Source organism: Lacerta agilis, chromosome 16, assembly GCF_009819535.1.
Source record: "Lacerta agilis isolate rLacAgi1 chromosome 16, rLacAgi1.pri, whole genome shotgun sequence".
NCBI classification, from domain to species: domain Eukaryota; kingdom Metazoa; phylum Chordata; class Lepidosauria; order Squamata; family Lacertidae; genus Lacerta; species Lacerta agilis.
Window position 1 is genome coordinate 20,342,525 of NC_046327.1, and position 17,447 is coordinate 20,359,971.

The 17,447-nt window shown below is 46.5% G+C and overlaps 1 protein-coding gene across 2 annotated transcripts in view; it reads left to right on the forward strand.

The window, feature by feature from the left end:
• Nucleotides 1–17,447, forward strand: part of IGFBP7 (insulin like growth factor binding protein 7) — a 23,842-nt gene continuing 6,395 nt past the window's right edge. Inside the window, exon 1 of one of the 2 annotated variants that reach the window (XM_033172696.1) lies at nt 1–526. In XM_033172696.1, the coding sequence (XP_033028587.1) occupies nt 67–526 (460 nt within the window). In that variant the 5' untranslated portion in view covers nt 1–66. The remainder of the gene's footprint in view (nt 527–17,447) is intronic. The other variant, XM_033172695.1, reaches the window with a different exon arrangement.

Genomic DNA, 17,447 nt, shown 5'->3' on the forward strand with positions numbered 1-17,447 from the left:
CAGCGCCAGCTCCGAGCAGGAATAACAACAACAGCAGTAGCAGCGTCCCGTCGAGTCCTGCCCGCGATGTCGCGTCTCTGGTCCGCGCCGCCTTGCCTCCTCCTGCTGGCCTTCTGCTGCTGTTGCTGCTCCGCGTCCCTTGGCGAGCCCTCGCCCTCCGCCGGCTGCCCGCCGTGCGCCCCGTCGTCCGAGTGCCCGCCGCTGCCGGCCCGGGGCTGCCCTCTGGGCAAGGTCCGCGACGGCTGCGGCTGCTGCTGGCAGTGCGCGCGCGGCGAGGGCGAGGCGTGCGGCGCCGGGCTGCCGTCGGTGCCCGCCGTCGGCTGGGGCCGCTGCGCCACCGGCCTGGAGTGCCGCCGTCGGCGCAAGGGCCAGCCGGGCGTGTGCGCCTGCAAGAGCCGCTACCCGGTGTGCGGCAGCGACGGCCTCACCTACCCCAGCGGTTGCCAGCTGCGGGCGGCCAGCTTGCGCGCCCAGAGCCGTGGCGGGCGCCCCGTCGAGCAGCGCAGCAAGGGGCCTTGCGAGCAAGGTAGGGGGCGCCGCTTGCAACGGGGCGGGAAAAGGGAGCTTGGGACATGGGCCTGGCCAAGATTTTTTTGGGGGGGAGCAGCCTTTATGTTAGGGGGCAGAACAGAGGTTTTTTGCAATGCAGCTGGTTACTTTTTATTTACTTACGATTGGGGGGCAGCTGCACCCCACGGCTACGCCCATGGCTTGGGAAGAAGCGGGTGGGGAACAGCTTTGGGTGGATCCGATCAACGGACCATTTAGTCCCGCATCCCAGTTCGCTCCGGCCAGCCAGATGCCTGTAAGAAGCCCCCCAGCAGGACCTGTGATTCCCAGCAAATCAAAGGTGCCAACCCAAGTTGAATAAAACATTGTGGGGCAGGTAAGCCCAGCCTCGCTTAATCATAAAATGCGCACACAAACCATTTGAATGGCACTTTCACTTACACACGGATGGGCTTTATCCCCCACAAGGCATGAATACTGCAGCCAATGATATGGAACTAAACATGGGTCTGGAGGGTTTGCTCAGTAGACTCCCAGGACATGTAAATGGTAGGTGAGAGAACCTGTTGATTAGTCAGCTTTCAAAATAAAATTTCAGGGCTTGGGTAATGCTGGATGGCAATTTAAACTTTAATTATTGTTATTTTAAAAAATTAAAAACATCTCATAACTAAAAATTTGTGAACCGCCCAGGTATAGGGCAGTATATTATTATTATTATTATTATTATTATTATTATTATTATTATTATTAACAACAACAACAATAACAATAATACCATCAATTTGGGGGAGGGGCGGCCCCCTCAAATATTTTATTGGGGGGGCAAAAGGACCTCAGCCCCTAGCAGTCGGAGTCGGAGTTGGCTCCTATGCTACAACTAGAGGTTGTATGGCCATCTAACATGGATGCTTTAGTTGAGTTACGTGCATTGCAGGGGGTTGGACTAGATGACCCTTGGGGTCCCTTCCAACTCTACAATTCTGTGATTCTAACTGGCAATCGCAGGCATACTGCCTCCAACCCTGACGACAGCCAGGTACCTTCCATGAATTTGCCTAGTCCTCTTTTAAAGCTGTCCCATTTTGGTGAAAGACACACATCCCAAGTGTGAAGTCTTTAATTTTAAAACTCAACCCCTCTGAACTTGGTAGGGTTTATTTCTGAAGAAACATGAATAGGTTTGGGCTATTATGGTTAGCTACACTATAGTATCTGCAAATAAGCCCCATTGAGCTGGGTGGGTAAGAATAGTAAGCGTCTGTTGTGATTATGAAGGTGTGTTGCACTTCCAGCAATGAACTCCAGGCAAAAGGGAAGGGGAAATGACTTGCCCGGGGTCACCCACTGAATTTCATGTCTTTGAATCAGGGTGTAATCCTATAAACATACCTGGGAATAAGTTCGTTGTTACTTCTGCAGGGTCTGCTGTTGTGGGCTCCCCTTAAAAATAATCCGGTGACTGCCATTCACCACTGGGCCCCAGCTGGTACCAGTTTATTTTCCCATGATGCCCCAGGGTGATGTGCTTATTATTATTAATATGATTGGAAATTCAAAGGGTGGCTTACCTGGTTGCTGATTCAGAAGGCAAAGGCAGACAGGTGCTCGTGAAGAGAGGTGCTATGTGTATTGCTTTTGTTTTTTTTTATAAGAATTTATTGGCATTTTTCTATAACAACATATACCCACACCCACACCTACAATTAAACAAATGCAAGACAAATAAAACAAATACAAACAATGTCAAGTTTTCTTATTGCATCTTTCTAAAAGAAAAAAAAAAATTTCTATTTCCATATCTTGACCATTGACTTCCCCTGCCTTTTCACCTTCGAATTTATATCCTTAATCTATTTTATAACCATTTCTCCTGAAAAAAGAAAAAAGAAATTAAATTCAATTATATAGTTACATTCAATTATATCTTCAACATTTTACTAAGAATGCATCGTCATAATGATACCTCGTCATAATTCTTCTTCATTTATTCTTATCGATTTCTTATCTTAATCTACATCTTAATCTTACTCCTCTTAATCCATAAACTTAATCCACTTAAATTCACTTTACTTATACTCCACCTCACAGATCTTCACAAATCATTCGCATCAAATCTATCTCTTCTATCCTTAAGATTGCTGCTAATAACATAAAAACTTGAAATATCTCCTTTCATGTTCGAATAAAGAGTATAACAAAATATTGTTGACAGTATTCACCCTCCGATTTCAATTTACCATATCAGGCTACTTTAAGTTTTACTTAATGCTTCACCCCACACCCCCTCTGTCCATTATTCTTCTCCTGGTGGCATCAGCACTGAACTTCCATGTAGCTTCCCTCTCCAAACGTCCACAGATCCAGGCACAGTCCAAACCTCTCCTTGCCACGAGTTCAGAGGTGTCCATCTCATCATCTCTCAGCTTCTTCGGTTCTTTGTAACATTCCTTTTCTTCTTGTAAATACCTTAATTCTCTGTCCCTGGCCCCCGAGCTCACACCTCGGGGACTGGATATAAGAAATCTTGACGTCGCCTTGGGGCTGCCACCCCCAAAAAGCGAATTTCTTCTCCGAAGTGGCTCACTCATTTCTCTCCATCTTTCCATCCACCCTCTCAGCTCCTTGGCAAGGCTTTCTTCCAAAGTGTCAAAAGTTTTAAAAGCCTCCTCTGTGGGCAATTGGTTCCATTTCAGACCCCCACACAAGACTTTGACTTTTCTATAAAGCAGTTCCACCTTCAAGGCAGTGAGTCTCTGTTCATCCGTTAGTCCAGAGTTCAATACCAGTTCAAGGACGATACCCAGCATACTGGCAGAGGAGGAGGAAGTGGGTGTTATATTTCTACTCCCCTCTTTGTTCGTCGCCATTTTCCTAAGCTGGAGCGCAAATACCGCAACTTTAAATGGAGATATTTTCCTCTAGTTAGCTTCCCAAAAAAGGAGTTTGCCAGTCTCATGTGTCAATTTTAAATACATTGTAGCCAGTTCTGTAGCAGTAATCACTCAAATTGGTTAGATTCTTAAGCTCGAAGGGAGGGAGGCAGGCTGCCTTTCTCCTTCCCCCCGGATCGTTCCAAAAGCACGATTTCTAATCTGATTCTTTACTCACGACCACCGGGTTCCTTTAGCTCCATTCTTCAAAGGTAGAACTTAGACGCTCACCGCGGGCTTTGTCGCCGCATTTGCATCCCGGTTGGGGCATGTCCCCGAAGCCCGGCTCCGTTGTCCCTTCACCCCCACTCCCCCTTTACAGGGGGAGCGAGGGAAGGGTTCGGAGCCTCCGCGGGCGCTGCCGGGGAGCCCAGGGTGCGGGACGCTCTTCCCGCACCCCAACCGGAGCCCCGCTTTGCGGTAGCGGGGCTCCTAACCCCCGGGATGGACAGGGCGCCTCGGACCCGAAGCAGCCCTCGACCACCTGGCGATTGCGTCGCCGCCGGAAGTCGCTATGTGTATTGCTTTTGTACTCCTTGCCTCTACACCCTTTTATTTATGTTGTGTATAATAGCAGGCATTTCCAACAGGTAGATCGTGATCTATTGGTAGATCACTGGACATCTGTGGTAGATCACTGGTAGATCATTGGCAAAGAATCTGAACAACTGTGGCTCCCCTTTAAAAAGCTCAACATTTTACCTCCTTCCTGAAAAAACTCAACAACTTTGACCCAACCCCCCCCCCCCAAATGGGCCTTCTTCCTTCCTAAAAAAAGCCTGACAACTTTGACCTGAACCCCCCAAAAGGGGGTAGATCACAGCCGGTTTTTAACTCTGTGAGTAGATCGCAGTCTCTTGGGAGTTGGCCACCCCTGGCGTATAGGAATGGACCACCCCCTTTTTCTATGGCCAGGCCTGCGTTTAAACCCACCAGCCACCACTGCTTCTCCAGCCCTCAGGGCAGAGGTGGAAGTCAGCAGCTACGTTCACATGCAAAGTGCAGGCGCCATACTCTGCCAAGCTGTTTTTCCCAGAACGCTGTCAGGGGGGAGAGCACTCGATTTGTTTGTTTTCGGAGGGCGGGCTCGGTCTGAGGGCGGCCTGTGTGGGAGCCTTGGAAAGGAGCCCTGCTCTTAGTTTCTCGGTGATGGGCTGCAGTTGCTTGGCTCTGCGGGGAAGCTGCAGCTCCCTTCCTTTATAAAGTAACGCGGCGTCAGGTCTGCTTCTTTAAAGCAGAGTATGGCCATAGATGGGAGGAAGTGGGGATAAATGGATCTGGGTAAAGGAGGCAGAGCGGGGTGTGTGGGGAGGCTTCAAGACCAACCTGGCTGTGGCGATACATGCCTCAGTTACATTTCGATTGGCTTATTGCCATGCGCTGTTCAGGGAGCTAAGTTTGCAGAGTCACCAGATGCTTCAATTGGTCTAGCATATTATACCCTCCAACATTTCTCCAATGAAAATAGGACGTCGTATTCAATATTATTATTATTATTCGTGTTCTCGAAGCTACCAACATGAGTCTGACCAAACTGCGGGAGGCAGTGGAAGACAGGAGTGCCTGGCGTGCTCTGGTCCATGGGGTCATGAAGAGTCGAACACGACTAAACGACTAAACATTATTATTATTATTATTATTATTATTATTATTATTATCACTACTACTACTTATACTCCGCCCATCTGACTGGGTTGCCCCAGCCGCTCTGGGCAGCTTCCAACATATATAAAAACACAATAAAACATTAAACATTTTTAAAAAAACCTTCCGTATACAGGGCTGCCTTCAGATGTCTTCTAAAGGTTACCGGTATATAGTTACTTATCTCCTTGGCTCAGGGGTTGCATAACTCCCGTACCCTCCAACATTTCTCCAATGAAAATAGAGACGTCCTAAGGAAAAGTAAGACATTATGGGATCAAATCAGGAGCCGGGACAGCTTCTGTAAATCCGGGACTGTCCCTGGAAAATAAGGACACTTGGAGGGTCTGGCATGTGGCTACCAGAAGGTTAGAAGGTGCACACCCATCGGGCCGTATTATTATACCTAACTTGCGTAGGTTCTGCACAGGTTGGCAGGTCACTTCCAGACGCGATTCAAACTACTGCATAGGTTATTAAGTTTTACCTTTGTATAGTAGACTTGCACGCCCTTCTCCTTCCAGGCAAGGGAGAGTCATCATCAGAGCTGAAGAGCACATTCCAGATAGGCAAAAACAACTTGAGGGGTGTGTGGCCTGCAGGAAGTCTCAAGGGCCAGATAGAGAGACCTGGAGGGCCTGAATGTGACCCCTGGAAGGTCATAAACTGCCCTTCTCTTTGATCCTGTCTGCTCCCTAAGAAAAGGGGAGGAAAGGCCTTTGCTGTTTCTCCCCACCGGTGGGTGGAGAGACTGCTGGTACCTACGAGAGACAGGGCTATACCGCTTAATGCCAAAATAGGCCCCTAAGCAGTTTACAAAGTATAAAAACCAAATCACACAATATCCATAATTAAAATATGCACTAAAACAGTGCCATTAAAATAAGACAGTCAATTAAAAACGGGAGATTGTTTTACCTGTCTCTACTACGGTATATTTGGCATTATTGTTTGATTATGTTACTCTTAACTGTTGGAAGCCACCCTGAGCAAGGCTTATGCATTAGAATGTGTTGTGTAGAAATTATTGCATGACTAATTCTTGCAACATTTCCCCTGCCGAGTTGGAGATATACTGCCTTTGAACATGGACGTTTGATTCAGCTGTTGTGATTAATGGTCATGGACAGGCCCATTCACCATAAATTTATCTAATCCTTTTTCAAAGCCCTTTAAGCTTGTGGCCTTCGCCGCTTCGTGTGGCAGTAAATTCCCTGACTGAATTATGTGTTGTGCGAAAGAGCACTTCTTTTTGTCCGTCCTTGAATTCCAGCTGTCCTAGTTTTAAAATGCCAAAATAGCTGATGTTCTTCCCATGACTTGGTGCTAATGAGGCTAACAGCAAAGGAAAAGCAGTTCTGCTAGCAAAGCATTCATAATATCTGGAGGTTAAGCGCTGCCAAATTTTCAGAATAGAAAGACAATACAGTAGAGCCTGCGGGAATACAAACCAGCCTGAATTACGGTAAGTTGCGCTCTTTCCCTAAGGCAGAACCTGACCTGACACCTCTGGTTTATCTTCATATATGTATATAGTCTTTTCTGTTTTCCCCTCCTGAGTTCAGCCTGCCTGCCTTGCTGTTCCCAGGACTTGTTTGGGAGTCTTTAAAATGTCTGGTTTTCCATTTACCCATTTCTGTGTTAAGGAGGCAGATTATATACAAGTAATAGTTGAGTTCTTTTTAGACTCCTTGGGCGAATATCATCAGCACCGAACCAATTTACTGGAACTGATTTACTGAAGGCTCGTCTCACATGTGGCCACTTGATCAATTAGATCTGGGGATCCGGCACTTTTACAAGTGCTTTATTACATTCATTCCACGCTTGCAAGAAATCAATATTTTTTAGTGTGGCAGCATCTAATCTCTGTCACTCCCATCCAATAACCGGTAATATTAGGCAAGTACCTATGTTGCACTTACTGCTTTATATGCCTGCTAAAAACTTCTTTGTTTAGGCAAGCCTACCAAAGCATGTAGTTTTGTTTTGTTTGTATGTTCTTAAAACTGTTGACTTTATCTATATTTTGATAAATGTCTACGGTTTTAAAGTCAGTGTTTATTCTTTCTAATATTTTACACTATAATATGTAAGATGCTTTAGATATTTTTTTGGTATATAAATCTTGCTAAATAAATAAACTACTGATTAATTTGTGGTTGAGAATCTGGAGACCTTTCACTGTTTCTCCCTGGTGATGTCTTCCAATTTCCCCCTACCTTCTATTAATTTAGTCTAACTTGCTCAGCCCCATACACAATGGGAGGGGTTTTCAGTGGTTGCAATCCTAAGCAACACTCTTACAAGTTGTGACATGAATCCTGGCTCTTTGTTTACAGTCATAAATATTTGTTGCTGTTGTTGTTCAGTCGTTTAGTCGTGTCCGACTCTTCGTGACCCCATGGACCAGAGCACGCCAGGCACTCCTGTCTTCCACTGCATCCCACAGATTGGTCAAACTCAAGTTAGTCGCTTCGAGAACACTGTCCAACCAACTCATCCTCTGGCGTCCCCTTCTCCTTGTGCCCTCCATCTTTCCCAACATCAGGGTCTTTTCCAGGGAGTCTTCTCTTCTCATGAGGTGGCCAAAGTACTGGAGCCTCAGCTTCAGGATCTGTCCTTCCAGTGAGCACTCAGGGCTGATTTCCTTCAGAATGGATAGCTTTGATCTTCTTGCTGTCCATGGGACTCTCAAGAGTCTCCTTCAGCACCATAATTCAAAAGCATCAATTCTTCTGCAATCAGCCTTCTTTATGGTCCAGTTCTCACTTCCATACATCACTACTGGGTTGGACGCCTTCTTACCTGAGGGGCTCATTTTCCAGCGTCATAACTTTTATACAGGTATGCCTGTTGGTTTTGTCCATGGAATTTTCTTGGCAGGGTGATCCAGGTGGATCACGTTTAGTCAAAACTCTCCACTATGACCTGTCCATCTTGGGTGGCCCTGCACGGCATAGCTCATAGCTTCTCCGAGTTATTCAGGCCCCTTCGTCACGACAAGGCAGTGATCCATGGAGGAGAGTCATAAATAGACTTATTGACAAACAAGCTGCATTGAAATTAGAGGTGCTTTCTTCTGTGTAAATATATTTAGAATGGCACTGCTTCCCTCCAAGAAAGTTTGCTTAGGAATGGGACTTAAATGCAATTGTTCGGAGAGGACCATTAATTTGTGGTGAAGCTGACTATAGAAAACAGGGCGTGACGGGGGGAGCTTGTTGGCATCCATCTGTCACAGGAGACAATGGAGGAGTGTGCCTTTGGGCGTGAGGTCAAGCTGTTGGAAGGTTGCAGCACCTGCTCTGGTTGTGGAGACTAGTGCAGGACAGAGATGTTTTGGACCTGGGGCAGATGAAGACATCCGGTTGTGTTGTTGCCATTGTGTTTCTTTTCTCTGCTCTCCTCCTAGAGGTCATTTATTCTCTGGTCACTGCTATAGGCTTCTCTGTGGTCTTTATAGCTGAGGAAGGTGTGTTGAAGTGAAATGTTCTGGAAGGCCTGCAGGCGCCATGTTGGTAGTCAAGATAACCCCTAAAATAATTGGCCGTTGGTTGCAAGAAGGAGCTCATAGATGTTTATGTTTCCTTGCTTTGATATATGCTAATGGGCTTGCTTTGAGGCTGTGCTTATCTGTGGACCGAAGGATGCTGGGCTCTTGGCCCAGAGAAGGAAGAAGTTTTGGCTAGCTGCCACCTGTGGCTTCGCCATGTTCAAAACTCCCATTTTGTGACAGGGAATTTCATTAGCGCGAGCAGTTTCTGATCTCTGGGTGCAGTACTGTGCCTAAGATTTCAGATTAAAACTGCAGAGTGGAAGAAAAGGAGGAGCTTTTTTTGCCTCTCCACTTCCAGCTACCCTCTGAAGACTGGAGAAGAGACATCTCGTGTGAGATGTTATCGCAATAATTCTCAAACCATGTGTGAGTGATGTGCAGTTGCACGTTGGTCGGGGTTGCCAGCCAACCCATGCAATGTGTCCCCAAGACACATTGTTCTTCACTGTTCTAGCAGTTTATTCCCAAACCTGTTTTGTTTTTCTGTTTTTGGCAACTTTGGTTGATTATCCTTTTTTCCACATTTGACTAATACACAAAAAATAGTGTGCATGTGGATATTTCACCCTTGGAAGGATAGCATTTATCTCAATGACCATTTATTCTGATCCTCTGCAGTGGAAAGAACTATCTACAGTTCATGGCAGGTTAGACATTTGTGTGCAGTGAAAGCCCAGAGGGTCAGGCAAAGGTCTCCTTTCAAGGGCCCGGTTAAAAAGATATTTTGGAACTTCTGTCGCTGTGCATGTTTTCCACAGGAAGTGTGGCAAATGGGACTGCACAGGCCCTCTTTTTGTGAGAGATTACTTGCTTGCTTTATAAGTTGCTTGTCAAACTATGAATTTTTTTTTGAAACTTTCATGCTGGGAATATGCCACTGAGCTCTCAGAAACCAGTGTTTGAGGGAGATGCTTTTACCAGGAGTGGCCTCAATGTTTAGTCCAGGTTTGAGGAACTTGTGACTCGCTAGACTGGTTGATTCCCTGTGGGCAGTTGTTGTCATTTAACAGAGAGCATTATCACAATCCACATTCTGCTTGAGGCAAACTGTTTCTGAAGCTGGAAGGTGAATATTTTCATGCTGGCTTAAAGTGTACCCATCCTTGCATAATATCCTCGTTATTTCCATTGGGGAGGTTTTATTCTTTACCCTGCTGTCATGACAATGGAACTGTGCCAGTTTTTATAGTTAATAAGTCTGGGAATGTACCAGGCTTGCCCTCCTTAGGGCATGACTTCTTCTCCCTCTCTCGTCTTTTGAGGAGGGCAACCTCTGTCCATATGGGAGGGCTTTCAGTATCCTCGTCCCGGTGAGCCACTGTTATTCTGGAAAATGAAATTTAAGCTTTTCCAATGGCGGCTAATTGAAATGAAAGACTTGCTGGTTGTTTTGCTGTGCTCAGTCTCATGCGTGGCCTGGGAACATTGAGATCAAAATAATGTAGGGAGGCAGGACCACACAGGCTAGAGATGTCCTGTAAGGCTTGGAGGAAAGGGCTCAGAGGAAGCAAAACACATAGGATGTAAGCAGAGAAGTTGCACATTTTATCCCCTGATATCAGTCCTGTACTGTTGTCTGAACATGGAGATCTGTTACTTGTTAGGGCCTGTTGAAGAAACATCAGTACCGTGCTGGCAGCAGAACCTTTTGATTGTCTGGGGCTTATGAGATCAGGTGCTTGAGATTTTTCTAGGTATGTGTCAAGGGACCTTACGAAAGACTTTCCGTTTCCCTTGGTAATCTGAACTCCTGGATCAGCTTCCTAGTGACTACGAGAGACTTCTTGGAGTTTCTGGAGTACCTGCTTATGTAGGGTGAGAATGTGGGGAGCAAGTAAGCATATAGTCAGTGCTAACTCACCCAAGAAGAATCTGCAGAGCACTCAGAAATAGTGAACTCCTAGCCAGAAACGTCCCAGCAACTTCTAGCTACCTCCCAAATAGCGGCTAGGAATGTTAATGTGAAGAGCTGCACCTATTTTCTTTTCTGAGGCGAAAAAAATGCAGTGACTTTGAGGGAAGCATAGTTAAACATTTTAACTACACAGCTGTTTCTAGATACGGTTTTTATAGCACTTGGTTGGACCACTGAGTGCAGTGTATACTTTTACCAAAGAAGTCTGGATCACAGCACCTCTCTCTGTTTACTTCCCCCCCCATACACATATAAACATAACATATACTAATAGTGAACGCAAGTGATCAAGTGTTTATCAATTTGGAAGACATACTGGGCCACCCAAAAACAAGATAGTGCTTTATGCGCACCTTGGGACTTGATTAAGGATGCAGAAACCACTGCTTCATTTTTGGGTGGCCCTGTCTTCACTTCCTAAACTAATAGGCAGGAAAATCTAAAAAATCCAAAACAATGGCCTGGACCTGGGAGCTTCTAGGATATCAGGAATGGGGTAGGGCAGCAGCGCTCCCGAGGGGGTCGTGGAGTGGATGGTGTCCTCCCAGGTGCGGGATAGCCACTCGGGTGCCCCGAGTGGCACATGTACCCTGCAGCCGGGGGCGGAGTGAGCTGCCCATGGCAGACTTTCGGTGTGCCGCCCGCCCGCGACTCCCAAGCCTCCCCCAAGCTGTCAAAACGAAGGGGGAATGCCGACGGCAAAGCAGTGCAGCTCCACCCCTTGCTGACGCAGGGTAGGCTTGGGAGTTGCGGGCGGGCGGATCGCTGAATGACACCCCTCTCAGTGAGGGCACTCGGTGCAGTCCGCCCCGCCCCCCCACACCCTTCCTATGCCCCTGAGGTAGGATGGGGCTCTGGAGGTTGGAGGGAAGAAGTGGAAATTGGCCTTGGGAATCTTATGAGAGAGGGAGAAAAATGTATCTCCATCTACTTTCATCATGCCATGCATAATTTTTTAAACTTCTATCACATCACCTCTAACTCACCTTTTCTCTAAACTATAAAATCTCAAATGCTGCTATCTTTCTTCATAGGGGAGACACTGCATCTTGGTTGCCCATTTCTGATCCCCCCCCAACTCCATCTACTTCTTCCCTAACTTCTCACATGAAACTCTGTGGTGTTAGCCTAATGATGGAGGGGTGGAGAAAATATATAACCTTTGAGAAGACCCCCCCCCCCCCATGTTTCACAATGCTGTGAATGTCTGGTCACTCAGGGCAACAGGGCTTCAGTTCCAGTAATCCTCTAAACATGTGCTTTAATTCCGAATAAACATGTGCTTTAATTCCAAATATTTTCTGGAAAGCCTGCATGTGACCTTTGCTGAACCAAGTCCTTTGGAACGATGCCCGTTACACAGGCTCCTTGTGGGAGTTATGATTCTTTCTTTTAATCGTTTAATGCATTTTTGTTGTGATGAAACATCCGGCACAGTATTATTATTTTTTTTAAAAAAAAAGGTATACGAGGAAGAACTCCTGTCAAGTCACTGTAAATCTAGCTGACATTATTTTCAGACAAACTACTTTATAATCAGTTGCAGATGAAGAGATTTCTCCCCCTGGGAAACGCCAAACATGAGAAGCGCGTTTTTGATTGCCTCGACCTCCCAGGTGCCATAACACAACTTGACAGCAACGAGGCCCTGCATATTAATCCTGCTGCTTGTTATCCGTGGTTCACATGATAGCTCTGCGTGCTGCAGTAGGCGGCCGTGATTCTGGAATGAAAACTATCAAGAGTTCCCACGGGCTGGATCGCTTGTAGAATAAGCAAGCTGGGAACTGTCTCTCTGACTTCAGCGGATCAAATGCTTCTCACCACTCCTTCTGGAAATCTGCAGCGAAGGACTCCTAGGAAGAAGTTCCTAGAACTAAATAAGAAGGTTTGCAGCACCTGCTAGTGATTCCTAGCAACGTCCGTTCAACATCCTGGGTGTGGCAAAATTGCAAGCACAGAAACTTTGGTTTTGCACTGGGCCAATTATAGCTGCAAAACTTTGTTCAAGATGCACGCCCTTTTCATTATCACGTGTTATTGCTTGCACACGGCACTAGGGCTCTACCAGCTATTCAAGAAATTTGATTTCTAAATTGATATTGGGGTTTTTTTTTGAGATGGTTAGAAGCTTCACTTAATAAAATGTTTAGAATGTGCAAATTGCCACCGTTGTTGTTTTTTAAACACAGTCGGTTTAAAAAATCGATTAAAAAAACACGATTGATTCTCTTGACTACTGTGTCTTTAAATGACTTTCCTCCTTTTTCTACTTTCCCTTCCTGAATTAATCCCATGGGAAAACTCACCCAATGAGGGACCTATCACACTTGCGATTACTGAACTCAATTGTGAGGAGACTTTAAACAAGCTAATTTTTTGCCGGGAGCAGCAAAAATCCTCCAAAGTGGAAGGCAGTTTTTGACCATAAAGACGTTTAAAGAAAACAATCAATAAAATAATTTTGGATCAGTCTTTCACAACTAGCTTTCAATTCGTGAAGATTCAAAATTTATTTGCATTTGTCTTGCCATTGAAACTTGCAACCTGGGAGTAATTTTAAACAATAATGAAGGAAACAATGGGAGAAGGAAGAACACAGGGCAGTTGTGTGCTCTTTTGTCTTGGCATTAAGGGAGCCATTAAAAGAGAAAGTGGATATTTGGTGGGCTGTTTCAGCCTCTGGAAGCAGAAATGGTAGATGCTGAATGTTATCTGGGGTAGCAGTTAAGCATCAGAGTTGAAAAACGGAAATGAATGAGTTTAAAAACAGTGCCGTTGGTATAGGATTGCAGTGGGGACCAGAGTTCGTTGAGCCTTTGCTTGCTGGTATTGACCTGTTTCAGGAGGCATTGTCCCAAATGGAACCTGTGCTTGAGAGAATGGAGGTAACCTATTCAAAGGCAGACTATAGCTCAGGGGTCCCCAAACTAAGGCCCGGGGGCTGGATGCGGCCCAATTGCCTTCTAAATGCAGCCCGCGGACGGTCCAGGAATCAGCGTGTTTTTACATGAGTAGAATGTGTGCTTTTATTTTAAATGCATCTCTGGGTTATTTGTGGGGCATAGGAATTCGTTCATATGTTTTTTTCAAAATATAGTCCAGCCGCCCACAAGGTCTGAGGGACAGTGGACCGGCCCATGGCTGAAAAAGTTTGCTGGCCCCTGCTCTCCTGGAAGGTGCAGTCCAGATGAGGAAACATTGATGTGAGAGGCTCACTTGTCAGGCACAGGCAGCCAGACTTACAAGCCAGATGTCAGAGGAGCCAAAGAGTTTCTGTCTGCGTTTCTTATGTCCTGCAAGGGAGTGGACCGCGTCTGTAGAACAGTGTAGCCTTTCAAAAGTTGTGACACTGCGTACAACAGGATGCAAGTGCGCCACTGACATCCTGCAGTGTATGAAACTGTTCCATAGAAACGCAAACTATAATTGGCATTTCCTGTCCCATGGAGATGACAATATTGCTTTTTGACGCATGGGGTGATCGGCCCACATAATGGTGTTTGCATTGTTAAAAAAAAAAAATTCTAACGAAGTATCCAGCCTTCATTACATACTGTTCATTTTGGCCAGGGCTGGATTTAGGTTTGACGAGGCCCTAAGCTACTGAAGGTAACGGGGCCCTAAAAGTCTGGAACGGATTAATCCATTTTGCATTACTTTCTATGGGGAAGCGCACCTCAGTTTTGGAACACTTTGGTTTTAGAACAGACTTCCGGAACAGATTAAGTTTGAGAACCAAGGTACCACTGTATATAGAAATGAGCAAACCAGTGATATTTTAGGGAGCAGGCTAGCAGGTGGGGCCCATTATTTACATCATAGGAGCCTACACAACACAAAACACTGTTGCTGTATGTAGGTTTTCTTTTATTTGTTTTTTATCATATTTTGGAAATGTACATCTAGGTTTTTTTTCCTTAACTTTTTTTGGGGTAAGCTATAGCTTGTTTACCCCCCCCCCATAAAAACGGGTGGCACTGTGGTCTAAACCACTGAGCCTAGGGCTTGCCGATCAGAAGGTCGGCAGTTCGAATCCTGGCGACAGGGTGAGCTCCCATTGTTCAGTCCCTGCTCCTGCCCACCTAGCAGTTCGAAAGCACGTCAAAGTGCAAGTAGATAAATAGGGACCGCTCCAGCGGGAAGGTAATCAGTGTTTCCGTGCGCTGCTCTGGTTCGTCAGAAAGCGGCTTTGTCATGCTGGCCACATGACCCGGAAGCTGTCTGCGGACAAACGCTGGCTCCCTTGGCCTATAGAGCGAGATGAGCACTGCAACCCTAGAGTCGTCCGTGACTGGACCTAACGGTCAAGGGTACCTTTACCTTTTTATAGCTTGTTTAGCTTATACGTAAATCCAGCACTGATTTTTGCAGCCATTCATATGTTGCCATCTCCAAAGTCTGTATATTTATTTGCAATTCTGTAGAAAGGCGTACTAATCTATACATCCCATGTTGCCCTAGGCAGTACAGGAACTGACTAAGGGGTTCCCCTCTACTAATTATTTTACTAATAACATAAAATACATAAACATAAGTAGACTTTTGTCAGGCTCAAACTTTAGGCTCACAACAATCTTCACTGGCTACCTATTTGTGTCTTGGCTCATGCTAGCATTGGCCTTCATAGCTGCAGGCCCAGTTTAGCAAACTATCATACTGGTATTTGTCCATCGTCATCAGCAGAGAAAAAAAAGAAGAAGAAGAAGAAGCTCCTAGTATGTGTTGCATGAAGATCAATGGCTGAATTGTTGATTACAGGCTGGTTAGAAAGAGCACAAGAAATTGGGGTGGGGGTGGAGGGAGGGAGAGAAGGTTCAGTGTTCGTTGTGCAAAAGCCACTTACTGGTATTTCCATTGTAGAATCCTGAGAATTTCTGTGTTTCCCAGACTTTTGACTGCATATTTGTATTTCCCAGAGGGTCCCTTCAGGTCTAAATTCCTTTCTGCCTTGGGAAGGCTGTCCAGTGGATCGTGGGCTTTCCTTGTGATCATACAAGGCAACAGGGATAAAGGTCTTGTTACAAAAGTTGCGTGCCTCCCCCCTCTCTCTTCCGAGCGGGGGCAAGAGCCCATGGGGTTCCAGGCGCTCACCCAGGGTCTGTGTTCCTTTGGAGAATTGAGACACGGCGGAGACTGTTGTAGCTTTAAGAAATGTGGTTTATTCACCTATTTACACCTTCAGTCTGCGTGGAGGGAGTCCAGATCTTACGGCATGGTCATCTCAAGTGGGGCTTGTTCCCCCACAGAATTGCAGCACTGACAAGACAGGGGGCGGGCGGGTGTGGGGGACTCCCTGGTCCTGAATGGGGTAACTGTGCCCCTGAAGGACCAGGTGCGCAGCCTGGGAGTCATTTTGGACTCACAGCTGTCCATGGAGGCGCAGGTCAATTCTGTGTCCAGGGCGGCTCTCTACCAGCTCCATCTGGTACGCAGGCTGAGACCCTACCTGCCCGCAGACTGTCTCGCCAGAGTGGTACATGCTCTGGTTATCTCCTGCTTGGACTACTGCAATGCGCTCTATGTGGGGCTACCTTTGAAGGTGACCCAGAAACTGCAATTAATCCAGAACGCGGCAGCTAGACTGGTGACTGGGAGTGGCCGCCGGGACCACATAACACCGGTCCTGAGAGATCTACATTGGCTCCCAGTACGTTTCCGAGCACAATTCAAAGTGTTGGTGCTGACCTTTAAAGCCCTAAACGGCCTCGGTCCTGTATACCTGAAGGAGCGTCTCCACCCCCATCATTCAGCCCGGACACTCAGATCCAGCGCCGAGGGCCTTCTGTTGGTTCCCTCACTGCAAGAAGCAAAGCTACAGGGAACCAGGCAGAGGGCCTTCTCGGTAGTGTCACCCACCCTGTGGAACACCCTCCCAGCAGAGGTCAAGTGAATAAACAACTACCTGACATTCAGAAAATACCTGAAGGCAGCCCTGTTTAGAGAAGTTTTTAATCCGTGATATTTTAAATGTATTTTAATGTTTGATGGAAGCCGCCCAGAGTGGCTGAGGAGACCCAGCCAGATGGGCGGGGTACAAAAAAAAATATTATTACTATTATTATTATTACTGGAGTCCAAGGCATCTCTCCCAGCCAGTGTGCCCAAGATGGATCCCAATCCTCCTTCCTTCCTTCTTCTTCTTCCTCCCAGCAACCCTTGCTCAAAACTCTCTTTTCCTGTCACCTCACACCCAGTTACCCTGGCAGCCTTCCCAATCCCCAGTCTCTGTTCACACCTGAGGACAAGAGGGGAATTCAATTCTCTTGCATTACCAATGGCCCTGTACTGTATTATTTCTTGATGGCCCTAGCTTGGCCAGGTCCTTTTGCATAGGCTAGCCCAGGAATTCCTCTGCAGCTTGTCTCTCTCCCTTCACATCCCAAATCATCAGAATTCTACTATTTATTAATCCCTAGGGTTTAGGACAGGCATGGCCAAACTTGGCCCTCCAGCTGTTTTGGGACTACAATTCCCATCATCCCTGACCATTGGTCCTGTTAGCTAGGGATGATGGGAGTTGTAGTTCCAAAACAGCTGGAGGGCCAAGTTTGGACATGCCTGGTTTAGGAGGTCTGCACGCGCACACACCGCAAATGTATAGCAATATCTTTCACTCAGCTGCTGTCTTGACATCACGGTTTTTGGATGCCTTGGATTGGCAGCGCTTCCTCGTGAAGATTGCTGTAGCTGACTTGAGTACGAAGGTCTGTCTCTTCCCATGGCAGTTACACACCCCCAGGGACCCACTTCCTCTCCAACTGCGAGGGAAATAGAACAAAGGGTCACAACCCAGCCAGCTCTGCCTAGCCAAAGAAAGAAGATCGTGATTCTAGCCTGCGATCTAAAAACTTTGGAGCACTGTGAAAAGCTCCCTCCACCCCCT